This window comes from Vombatus ursinus, unplaced genomic scaffold, assembly GCF_900497805.2.
Source record: "Vombatus ursinus unplaced genomic scaffold, bare-nosed wombat genome assembly UNPS02014773.1, whole genome shotgun sequence".
Taxonomy (NCBI): domain Eukaryota; kingdom Metazoa; phylum Chordata; class Mammalia; order Diprotodontia; family Vombatidae; genus Vombatus; species Vombatus ursinus.
The window spans coordinates 17,676,055-17,689,425 of NW_020954551.1; the positions used below are offsets into that span (position 1 = coordinate 17,676,055).

General features: G+C 37.8%; 1 protein-coding gene across 7 annotated transcripts in view; it reads right to left on the reverse strand.

Moving 5' to 3' along the window:
• The window catches only part of FOXP1 (forkhead box P1), a 684,561-nt gene that overhangs the window by 92,028 nt on the left and 579,162 nt on the right, over positions 1–13,371 (reverse strand). For 6 of the 7 annotated variants that reach the window (XM_027864125.1, XM_027864120.1, XM_027864124.1 and 3 more), the window contains 3 exons: positions 13,068–13,157; positions 7,371–7,533; positions 1,346–1,556 (listed from right to left, as the gene is read on the reverse strand). In XM_027864125.1, coding sequence (XP_027719926.1) covers positions 1,346–1,556; positions 7,371–7,533; positions 13,068–13,157 — 464 coding nt within the window. The remainder of the gene's footprint in view (positions 1–1,345; positions 1,557–7,370; positions 7,534–13,067; positions 13,158–13,371) is intronic. The other variant, XM_027864123.1, reaches the window with a different exon arrangement.

Here is a 13,371-nt window from a genome sequence, read left to right on the forward strand (position 1 = left end):
AAAGATGACACTGTCCCATTTAGCAAACATTTAAATTCAAAAAGCATTTACTAAATTCCTAATTATGTGCCAGTCACTAAGCTAAGTGCTAGGGATACAAAAACAAAAATGGGGGAGGGGGAATCCCTGCCTTCAAGGAGTTTACATCCCATTCAGAAACCACATTGAAAAAGTCTTTATTATGAAACTGGTATAAAGCATATGCAAGCATAAAGATCTGAGGAGAAAATCATTTCTATGTAAAAAGCACATAGTATTGGGTGCTTATTTTCATTGATTGATTATGGGTATATTATGCATTTCAACAGCATGATTTTAAAAAGTGACTGGCATACAGCAGGTGGTTAGTAAATTCCTGCTGAATGAGTGTTACTGGATATAAATGTGCACACCTTTCATTTGCTGGACCCTTGTCAAATTTAATTAATAATTTGGGGGAGGGGTAATCAGGTGTCTTGAATTTCAAACAATCTTGGAATGTTCACCTGATTTGGTTGATTTTTCCTCCCAATTTTTTATTCTCTTACTTAATTGGAAACATGGATTTTAAAACAGGGATTGTAATGTCTTTCTCCCTTTCTCTTTCTCTCCTTTGTCTAGTATAGAGTGCCTTATATATGGCAGGGTCTTAAACCAATGTCTGGTGAATTGAAGGCCTAGTGTTTTTAAGTGTAAAATTTCAACCAAAAAAAAAAACGGTATCTATGAAACATTTCAATCGATTTTAAAATGTTGAATGATATTTAATAGTATTTTGAATGATACAATACGTTTCTATATAATGAACAGAAACAAAAATCCATAAAATTGTTATCTATTTTTTTTTAGCTTCTTTGGAACTTTGGACCGATAGCTTCACTGCACCAACTTGATACCTAAGGTATCAAATCATGAGAGATGACAACATTAGGCCCTAATCTTCAACTGGACTGTGTACCACATCTGCAGCCCAGGCTGAATACATTCACCTATTGCCTTCACAAGAAAGCAGAGGAAAGAACCATAAAGTCTCCTGCTGAAGCCACTGGTAGGAAGAGGGGGGTCTGAACAAAACCAAGGTAAAGAGGAAACAAGCATATTGTGGCCCCTTGGCATAAGCTCTGGGGCATGTCTACATTAGCACTAATTCCATGTTGAAAAAATGAAAATAATTAGATGCTTCACACCACAGTCTATACTGAATAAATTCTGAAGTCATTACAGGGACATTCGAGTCACATGAATCCAATTAGAGATCAGTGAGATATAAAGAGGTATTTGGAACCACCCCCCACCCCCCAACCTTCTAAGGGCTGCTCCCTGCATATATGACCAACATATGTTCCAGCCAAGCCTTGGCTCCTACCTTTCTCTTTTAGGGGTATGGACCGGTGCTAGCTGTCCATTTGTGGAGGCGTGGGGGTTCATTATTAAGGAGGTCTTGGAAGGTGCAGAGGACGTAGTGACACATGTGGAAGACAGATCCAAGCTGCTATGGTTGTTGCTTGGGGTTTCTTCCGCTGGATGTGAGCTTGTCACTTCTTTCCAGAGCTGCTGCAGTTCGGCTGGAATCATGCCTGAAACAAACAAATTGGATAATTAAATCAATTAACAGCTAATTCCGTCCTCTTCAAACAGTAATTAAATCAAAGAGTCAGTAAACAAAGCCCAGTGTTAGTTTTTTTTTTTGAGAGTGTGTGTGTGTGTGTGTGTGTGTGTGTGTGTTAAAGGCTTCATACTTTACTGTTAAAACCACTCAGCCTCTAACATGGGATTCTTGTTGAACTATAGCTAGTAAGGCACTTTAAAACTGGGTCCTTATAGCACATTGGGAGAGAGAAGGGGCTGTAGAAGTCTGGGACAACCCCACTCACTGACCAGATGAGAAAATTGAAGCCCAGCCAAATGAAGGACTTGTGTGAATGAGATCACTCATCAGAGCAGAATTGGGGCTGGAAATTCACTACTTCAAGCTTAGTACTTTTCCAATCAGTGTGGCTAAGATTTTCTTGTGCTGTTTGGCCTTCTAAGGTTCCTTCTAGTTTTAAATCTAGGACCCCACGAAACTCCATCGAAAATTTTGTTTCACGAACTTTGCTAAAGTGAATAATTGGTATCTTATTTTAAGACATAAGGAAGGTCTCCAAATAAAATTATTCGACTATGGTATTATGACAATATGAACCACAACATGACTAATTTTTTGTGCTTGAGCCTTAAATGATGACAAATAGCTTTGTTATTAAATATAGTTTTTATTAATCACTTTTAGACATAAATTATGAATTCATATTGTCTTCCTGAAATGCTTTTCAAATTTTAACAGTCAAATTGATTATACTATGATTATTTCATTAACACACCTAGCTTCCTCATTAATTTTGGTTTCTAGGACTGCTCACTTAATTGATGGATGTGTCTACTGAAAAACTGTATAACTTTTTATACAAGTAACACTATTATTACTGTCATTTCTTACATCAATGCTAATGAGCCATTCAAGAGTAAAATGAAAACATTAAATAAGCTCTGGGTAATAAAAAAAAAAATTGTTGTTTTCTAAAGGGGTCAGAGTGGACAGAGGTTTTAAGACACACATGTCAAGTGTAAACTGGAATTTCCCATCGAGAAGTAGAGACATTATCCATATGTCATGCTCACCATTTTGGGTGACCTAACCTTTAATCAGATGACACTTCTCTACTGAACCAAATTCCCAAATCCCACATAAACAAGACACACTTCACATTAGGAAGCCTACAGGAGAAAAATATTTACAAGGGCAACGGGAGAATGACAATGCCCCTTGAAAGGATGCCTAAAGATGGAACTCCTGCATGCTTCCAGGTAGGCCTGTGGCAGAACTCCATTTCCAGGTGTTTTGGATCACTGTTCATTGTTTCAATCAATTGTAACACAGCCATCCTAGGAAATCTGCCATTTTCTGAATCTATAAAAGCAGTTGAAACTGGCATGTATCTTAACCAACTTAAGGTATTGAATTAAAGGAGAAAGCTGTATGCATTATATTCATTTGAAACACATAATAAAAAATGCCAAGGTCTAAATTTAATTTATTTTTGTCATTTAGAATACAATAGATAGATAATCATCTCAACGTGATCAGCCAAACATCTTTACTTTGCTAAACTGTTAAAGATTTTAATTATGCTAGCTTTGGAGAGCACGGGTCTAATGAGGCGATAGACTCCAGAGAATCTAAGTGGTTAAGAACTGTGAAATGAGTCTGATAGGATTTTTTTATATTCACCGTGGATCGTTTGCATATCAAAGAGGAGTAAATTATTGCACAGCAGACCAATAACCTTCCCCGCCTTTCTGAGAGTGGCATTAACAAAAACAGTTGGTATCTGGTAACTATTCTCCACAAAAATGCAAAAATGCTTAAGTATTTGCAATTAATATATATTAAAAAGGAAGCTTCAATTTATACATTAAGTGATCAGATATTCCTAGAACATATCTACCCTTTTAAAGCTAAGTCATCTTTCTTTCATAAAAATCAAATGCCAATTATATTTTGATGGATTTTGTCCCAAATGAGCATTTAGTTATTAGACATATTCAATTATTACTTGTCCCCTGAAATTAAACCTCTGAGGCAGATTAAACAAAGAGAAAGGTCACTACACAATCCTATGTCCTGTTTTGCTGCATCTGGGCTATTATTTTCAAACACCTTGCAAAGTGACAGTGCGGGATGTAGGGATGTATTTTTAGCGAACATGCTTGACAGGACTGTCTGCACACTAACAATTACCTGTGAATACCGCTGACCCTTACACCACTGTTTACTCAATTGAAACAATAGTGAATAGACTCCTCTGTTGATAATACAGTATTAATATGAAACTACACCAGTCAACACCTCTTTTATTGTTTAGGAATAAACAAATATAAAAAGATTAAGTTGCCCATTTTTCAAATGATCAACTATTTGATTTGGGGTCATTTTATTTCATGTGGGGAAAATCCTATTCACTGTTATCTGTATCTTTTTCCTTCTGAGCTGAGGCAAGCCTTGTAAAAGTCTCCTGCCACTCCCTCTATATTTACCCAGCAAATGAAGACTAAAACACATTGTATCACTATCGGCCCTAGACCTAAGATCATAAGATCCATCTCCCCCTGAGTGACCTATTGCAACATCGCTCAGCTCTCTGTGTGTGTGTGTGTGTGTGTGTGTGTATCCTTCAACTGAGGAACTCAGAAAAGTTTAATTAAAAGAAATAGTGTCAATACTCTTTCCTGGCCAAATTTCAAAAGTAACAGTTAATTTCATTATATCGTCTTCTGTAAAGGAAGAAACTGATGTCATAATTTGATGAGTGACATCAGACATGCTTGGGGTGGTCAAATCAGGGATCTCCATGACTGCTATGGTTAGAAAACAACATTAAGCTGCTGGTTCAATGAATACATCAAAAGATGCTCATTTGACAGTCAAGATATCCTGATAGTGCTAAGACAGTTGAAAGGAAAGCCAGTCACTCAGCAGGCTAAATGGATATCAAATTTCCAGAAACTAAGCATTTCCTCCAAAATGATGTAGGAGAAGAATAGTACCAAGTTAAAGAAATCCATTAACAGGTACACAATAAAATGTATGATTTGCCTATCTACAATTCACATTTTTAAAATTAGAAGGTCAGAACATTACCGAATTTGCAGTGAGCATAAAAAAAAAATAAGCACTGTCCTCCAGGAATCAGAGTAACTATAATGCAAAACAACAGTGATATGCTAATTATTTCAGGTCCAGGAGAGGTGCAAATGTAACCTTAAAAGAAAACCTTGTCCATATTGCAATAGAGAGTGCCATCATTCATTTCTTAGAGCCATTTACTATAAAATGGCTTCAAAGATTATATAGCCCACATTCTGTCATTTTTGAGATCCCCTTAACTCCATTTTAACATATTTAGGGTACACAGAAAACTGGTAATCCTAAAATAAAAACATCTTGGTTTTTGTTATGAACTATCTATCACCAATGATTTTAATACATGGTCTTGGCTCCTTATTACCTCCTTTTTTTTTTCTCTCCAGGACAACTGGTCCCCTTCATTATAAAAGAAAATGCAGGCACGGGTTTAAAAAATGTATGTTGTGGGGACAGTTGACAGATTACTGTTCATGGAACTCAATTTCACAACCCCAGGTATCACGGGCTCAAAGACAAACAGAGTTGATCAACCTTTTTTTGTCCTTGTACATCCATACCCAGGTGACCATGTTCAAGCAAGCAGAAAGTTGATTTAAACCTCATAATGACATCAGTTTTAAGCCATCATCTCTCTGATAAAAAAAAATCATGTTGTCATCCAACAGGCCTGAATTCTCAAGGCACTTCATGGAAAGGGGTAGGGGGGTGGGGTCCAAATGAAAAAAGAGCCCCTACTTTCACGAGGGTCGTCAAGCACACTCAGTTCATTTCACTGCAAGGGCTTGACCTCTGAAGCACCTCTGTTTATGTTTGTGTGATCTCGGGCACACTCAGAGGCACCCCTTAGGTTTTAAATACGCTTTTTCCTCATGCTGTAGGGGCTAATAGTTCTCCCAGACTGCTAAGCATATCAATCAATGCCATGACTGCTGAATTACCTACTGGTGTCTCTGATGTGTTACCGCACAGATTACACTTCATGCATCACCACATTCATTTCTTTCACATTACACGAGCGTGTCTTGTCACTGCCCAATTGCCCTCTTTTGGACAGCTTAACTGATGTACTCTAACAATGAACCTTAGTGAGCAAACTTAATAGTGGAGGAGCTGTGGGAAAAAATGAGAAAGGGTGAAGCTTGAGTCCAGTGGGTGTGTAAGAACAGCCTGTGATGTTTCCAACAATAAACCTGAAGGTGTAATTAAAGCACGTTTTAACATTTTGCCAGCCCAAGGCACATTAGCCTATGTGCCCTTTCATTTCCTTTTGTATTGCTCAGGTACCAGTCTATTTTGACAACAATGCAGGGGGTACTGATTAAATATCAAGCATTTGAGTCATCAAAGCATAAATAAGGGGTGAGAGGTTTGAGGAAGAAGGGGAAAACTGGAGAAAAGGCTAGGATTTCAAAGTTGGAAAAGAGATAGATTGAAAAAGGGTGTGGTCAAAGGCATCCAGAAGACAATCCAATACAAGGATCCCTCTCTGGGTGCACTGGAGACGAAACTTTCTTAATCTATCTCAATCAATCCATTCTCAAAGCAGCATGCACACTGAAACTTTTCTATTTTCTGGTAGCCCACTTCAGAAGATAATTTGGTACTATTCACAAATGTCTTTAACGTAACAACCTGTAAGACAATATATAAACAAACAAACATGAACAGGAATGTGAACTGGCTGGAATCAGTGAGGAGAAAACTTAAATCTCCTTTGACTGAGATCTAATTCAATCCTACAAATCTTTATTAAGTACCTACTATGTGGGAAGCATTGGAGGTGCATTAATAAAAAGATAGTTCTTGCCTTCAAGGAGCTTACAAGCTAATGGTGGGGGAGACAACACACAAAAGGAGACAGATGGAGAGAGTCTTTTCACAAACACAGGCTGATTAATGACACTTCCAAAAACGAGCTTTGAATAATCTGTCCATTTAGAACAATTCAAGCCAACATGTCTCCCTAAAAACTGCTACATTTCCCATTCAAATTCCATGTCCAAAAGACTTAGAATCAAACATAGATCAGTAGGGGTTCTCAAATGTAATTCACCAAATTCCACAAAACTTTGGTGCCCTTTATTGAATCCTAACATTTCACAAAATTAGGTCTAAGGGTGGTATCTACTGTAAGAAATGTGTGGTCTTCAAAGTCATGGTTTGGGATTGAAATCATTCTAAAAACAAGCTTCCATTAGAGTTTCTCCAGTCATCTCACTTCTGTTCCCCTCCTCTTAGACAACGTGTGTGTGTGTGTGTGTGTGTGTGTGTGTGTGTTTTGGGGGGGCTTAGTATAAGATTTGAATACTAAATATTGTTCATAAAATAAAGCAGATGATTGAATTGCGCAAATTGTAAAATAAAGAATGATTTCAAAATTAATGTTGAAACTATAAAAGTAAAAATTAGTTTGGCCAAACTTTAGGAAATGGCTAAAATGTTCCATTGAAAAAGTGCCTTTCTATTGGGTAAATACACAGCGAATCAATGTAAAACTCTAAGACAATGAGCTGACTTTCCAAGCCTGAGTGTTGCTCTACATCTGTATCCTCTACCATGCCCCCACTCTCCCACTTTACCACACAGAAGGGGTTCATCTTTCTTTCTATATGAATGTCTTAGAGGGATGACCAGATTCCTGGTGATGAATTCATATTCATTCAGAAGGCTGCTTAGATCCCTTGCTTCATAACTCAACACGTACCTTGAGCAATCGGTTGGAGGGGAAGGCCAGGCTGTCCGGGCTGAATGGTCAGCAGGCCCTGACGCTGCAAAGACAGGAGGTGTTGCTGCTGTAACTGCTGCATCTGTAAGAGCTGTTGTTGAAAGGCCAACTGCTGGGTAGCCGCCACCTGCTGTTGCTGTGGCTGCAAGAAAGCAGAAATAGGGGGTGGGGTGGAATTAGGTAGATCTTTCCCAAGGATAATCAGAAGTATCAAGTTTTCAGACTCCTCAACATCATCAAATACCATAAAACACAGGACTCGGTGCCACATGCTCTACTGAAAGCCCACAAACTAGGTCACCCAGGAGAGGAGCCCGGTTAGGCTAATTTATCACCCGTGCTACATACTAGTTCTGACTTGACAATCATTCATTCATTCGTCCACCAGGGCTACCTTTTCCAACTTCTTGAAAAGATAGGTCTTCTATGTAAGACTTCAACTCTTAAGATTTTGAACATTTTGATTGTTCTTATTATAAACAGGACTGAGTTAACTCTCCTCCAGAGGGATTTGAACCCTGAACCTTTTGAGGTGTAAAGGAACCCGCTGCTCTTCTCCCTCCTCCACCAGCAGAAGCTTTTAACTACTCTGTTTATCATTTCTGACATAAATAAATGAGAAAAAATCAGACCTTTGAAGAAGAAAAACTTCATCTAATATTGTTAATTAGCCATGACAAACGATGAAATAACATTGTAAATCTTTCATAGAAACAGCCACTAGATTTTAATTACACACATTCATAATTTAGCAAACAACATCTTACTTGAATGTGAGTATGATATGTACAGTACTCTCAAGCTTCATACCCCCCAATTTCTGTTTAGTTAAGAAAGCCCCTAGGTTTGTTGCTCATTGTGGGTTTGGTTTTTTTTTTCCTTCTTTGTTCTCTAAAAACCACATGGAAGGCTTTACATTATGATAAATATCTTTTTGCTTATTGTACTAATGACGGAAAACTTTTGTTGTGTAAAACATCAATACACCATGCCAGTGTTTAGGAGCTTCTTGTGCTAGCCAAAAAAAAAAAAAATTAATGTAGATTTCCTTAGTAATTATCTGAGTGATAGAAAGATAATACAGTGCAGGAGTACAATAAATAGAAGGAAATTATCTAATATCCCTAATCTGCTAGGAATCATACTAAGGTGGAGGTCTTATCCACGTTATGGCTAACAATTATGGAAAGAAAATTAACCCTTCACAAACTGCAGCCAAAATAGACAGGTAAAGAAAGAGATACATTTGACTCTCCTAATTATTATTATTTTAAAATATCATAGAGATCATATTTTATATGTGCTCCTGAAAGACTTTAAGAGACTATCAACCCTTTCAGTTCTTATATGACCTTGCTTAATAATTATACCTTGGAGAATAATTATATCCCACTTGACCTAACTTCTGGTCTTATCTGGCATATACATAAAATAGAATATATGTTTTAAACCCTTCTGACTGAACGTTCAAAGAAAGAAGAAAATGTTGTTTTCCTTTTAATCCCCAAGTAGTTTATTTTACAGTAAAAAGCCATCATTCTCATATTAGCAACCAATTTCAGACTTACTACCATGCCACTGGGAAAGTTAATTGAGTTTCACTCCAAAAAACAAAATCTATAGCTCTGACAACAAAAATTTAAATAAATTTAAATGAAAAGCCAGTGTTTTCATTTTAGGAACAGCATGCATAAAATGATCCAATTGTTTTCACTCTTTTCCAAGTTATCATATTAATGTAAAACCCAATGATAGTTATATTCATGTCAAAAATATTTTTTCACTTCTTCAACAGATATTAATTCTCAACATTCCCCTACATCCCCCCTCCCCCAGTCAAAAACATGAAAAAAAAAATTGGATTCAATTTTCTCTAGATTGAACATAATCTTTTGGGAGTCCCCACCCTTTTTTAAATTAAATGCCTAAAAATTATTTATTTATCTAAAATGACTGATGGCCTCTCTGTTGTCTCCGCGGTTATCCCTAGGAAAAACTCATGAAAGCTCTGTACATCTGAAAAGCCAGGATATAAAAGTATACAAGGCCCATTGTCCAAGAAAGAATTTAAAAGCAACACACGTTGCCAAACTGTGCTCCCCACCCAGTTACCAAACACAGGATACGAGCAAGTTTGTTTACTTCTCACAATTGAATGCACACAAAAAAGGTCTCAGTGCAGTCCTGTTGTCAGGTCAGTAGTCAGTGTTAAAATGCTGAAATATCCTGATAAAACTTGCATTTTTGATCCCCTCCCTAAAGCTTCTGTCAAAGGTCTGTTTTCTTTTCTTAGGTTACTCCCTACTGCCTAACATAAACTGTCATAACTGCTCGAGGACAAACGGCCTTTTTCAAACAATCAACTCAGCCTAGGCTCAACTACACAAAATAGGATTCTTCTTCTCTCTTGATTTACAATTAATTCTATTTTCCACATCAATTCTGTCAAATATTAATGAGCAGTTACTCCAGCAGCTACAATAGGATAGATTCTTCCTCTCTCCCTATCCCCCCCCCCCCCCCGAAAACCTCCCTAGAGTATCCGTTGAGTTAAGACTTGGGTCCTAAACTCATGATGGGCCATAATGTGTTCTTGATCTGATCTGGAAATACATCATTACAACTTTTGAAAAAAATGAGGTATATTGTTCTGTTAAAAGTCAAGTCTCTTACTGTAGGAATACGTAAAAGAAAAAAAAAAACATGGGAAGGGGTGGGAGCTGAAGGTACGAAATTATGAGCCACTAATGACCAGGGGATTCAGTAAATTAATACACTTGTTCCATCTGTCGACATCAAGTTCAAACCTTGTTAAAATCATAACCACTAGTCCACATCATGAAACTGCAACCATGTGACTCCATTGTCATTTTGAGCACAAAAGGACCACCAACTGCATAATAATGCCAAGAGAATGCCCTGAACTCAGGAAAATAAGGCTCATCCTAACTGAAAGACATGTGGGATGGGATTCTCTATTGCAACAGGCCTTTCTCAAATCCATCTGTACAGTAAACATACAGTCAATTCAAGGAGATATGTCCCCTAGTGCTCTCATACCTAATCAGAGAAAACACCCAACTTCAAACTGTTCTTTATTTTAAACTTTTCATGCAAACAGTATGGCCAAGCAAGAGCATGGTAAACCCGAGTATGTTTGGAGACACTGAAATGCCATCACATTGTCTCACTTTTCCTTTTCTTTCAACCCAAATTATGGTGTAACATATTTTTTTTCCAGAACTCAGAGCCCTCATCTTTGTCTGGGGATGGTCTCCTTTCTGACAACAGCAATTTAGTAGAGTTAACTTTTATCATTCATTCTGCAGTGTAACTTTCCCCTTCAACTTTCTTTATCTGCCCTCGGAGCCCATCTGAACTTTCATGTTCTCCCAGCATGCAGGCGTGCATTCCCAACTATGTCTAATAGACCAAATAAGAGGTTAATAAGAAGTGGCAACAGAAAGAAAAAATCCAATCGCTGGTAACTGATAAGAATGACAGTGGCAGCCCTTTATTGTTTGTCTTCAAATATCGAGTTAAAGATCTTTAAAAAACTAAATTTTGACGCCTTTGAAAAGCAAGAAGCACAAAATAACAACAGGGGGTTATTGCCTGCCAGCCACAGGGGAGAAGCTCCGGAATTCTTCTTCTCCCTTTTGAAGGCTGTTAGAAATCGGATTCAAAAAAGCAACAGCAGAAGGAGAAAGCCTCTTGAGGCTGGAGCCATTTCCTGTGATCATGCATAATGTGCTTCAAAAGTGAGTTTTTACCAATTCTGTTGATCAATTGCACCTCCTTCATATTCCCTCTTTTTTTCTGCTGTGTTTACATCTGATGTGACTCAGTGACAAGCACTGTCTGAGACTGTGAAACAGGCCTGTCATGTTGATTTATGGGCGCATCAAACCACGACTTGTCCAAACTGAAGCTCGCAGTTCATTAATTAGAGAGTTGTGACTTTGAAGTCAGCTTTCAGACTGTGGTTTTTAACATTTGGCTTAATTTATATGCTCTTGAATGTGGATCTCTAAGGAAAAAACTGAAATTCCCTTCTTGTCTTTGAACTTCTTTTGACCGCACAATAATCATTTCTTTGTCCAGAGTGATGCCTGCATCCCAGAGTCATTAACGCGCATTGAACTGCCACTGATGAGTAAGCCCTACTGAATTAGAAAAACAGCCAGCAAAACAAAGCTGAGAGCATTCTGCACAGTGATATCTCACAATTACATGCCTTCCCTCCCTGTGCCATTTCCATTTTAATTACTGTTAGTCCTTTAGATTTACATTTTAGACACTTTTTAATCTGTTCCCTTTTTATTATAGCAGCACCCGTTACCCACTATACTTAAGGTTGTGTCAGCATTTTCATTATAACATTTCCTCCCCACATCCCTCCCCCCTCAGACTCCCTGAAGCCGCCGCCGCCACCACCAACACCACCACCACCACCACCACAATCACATTCCCCCACCCCAAAACAAGCTTTGCCTTCAGGGCTTTATAATCAGGTGGCAAAAATGTAATCCCAAATGAAAACTTGGCATTGCACAGGAGATTTACCAAATTTGGTGGGGAAGAGGGACTAAGTGAGAAGAGAGAAGAGTTAGATCATCCTCAATATGGAAAATTAGTGTAATTCAGCAACTTTCACACGAGGGATCATGACATCTAAGATGGACAGTAGTACTTTCTCATTATGAGAAGCTGGCTAGTCAACAATGTCCCAATTGGTCAAGATAGTTCAGAGGCACAAAGAAGTCATTAAATAGGAACTTACACCAGTTATCAAATTCCAACTCATACCATCCCCAGAAGAACTGTACATCAATAAGAAATATCTATTATGATAAAACTACCTTCAAGAGCAGGTAACATAAGTAATAATGCTGCAAAGATGACTGTAATCTGTCTCTCTGAGAAACATATCAATATTCTCAGATCTGCACCAAAGCTGAGAAAGTTGGGTCTATACTTTAGGGAGTCACCATTTATTTGTTAATAAAAAATATGAAAGTGGGCACAGGGTTGAATATTTTTAACCTAAACTTACTCCTTTTGAGAAGGAAACTGGGTTTACAATTTGACTATTTATTATTTGTTATGTGCCCATAAAATTAGAAAAGGAAAAAAAAAGCAAGAGTATTATGGTTAGAGGGATGGAGTACCTGACCATCTTTCTGAACTCTGTGACTGTCAACTCATAATAAAATGGTTCTGAAGGGGAATTATTTCTTTAATGTACAACATGGAAAAAGTCTAGCTTCCTAATCCCAAACTGTATTAATGGCTTTATGTAGTTTCGCTTCCCCCTCCTCCATAAAATCCCTAAACAATCCAACTGGATGGAGAAGACTTAAATATCTCTAAGGAAATCTGGACCCTTAGTTAAGCCAGTTTCCAAAAGCAGCATTGAAGATCCTGTTCACAACACTTGTCCCGTACTCACAGAGCAAGGCAAATGTGGAGCAGGGCAGTAAAATATGTGGCAGCAAGCGAATGGAACACAGAAAAATTAGAGAGAAAACAGGACAATAACTCTGAGGCTGAAAGCTGAGCCCTGATACAGTCAGCTCAGTTGTGCAATCATTTAAAAGATGAATGACAGTTTAATAGCCACTAGACAGTCCTCTGGGATCTGTGGTTTGAGAGTAAAATATGTATTGTCTGTACCTCTTTAGGCTGTTTTCCAGCATGTTGTTGTTGTAAAAGTTGGAGCTGTAACTGTTCCTGTTGTTTTTTGTAAAACTCTTGAAGCTGCTGCTGCAAAGAAAAGCAAAAGATGGTAAGTTACCAAGTGGAGGAGCCAATTCTGTGTCCCTTTCGGTGTAATACACAAACTGTGATTTGAAAAATAGCATCCTTTTATCTGTAATGGTCTGACCTTTAGTTTGAAACTCAACAATAAATTCAGTGCACACTGACGATTCTTGGCATTATCGTCTGAAAAGTAATCTCCAAAATGAACTGATGAAAA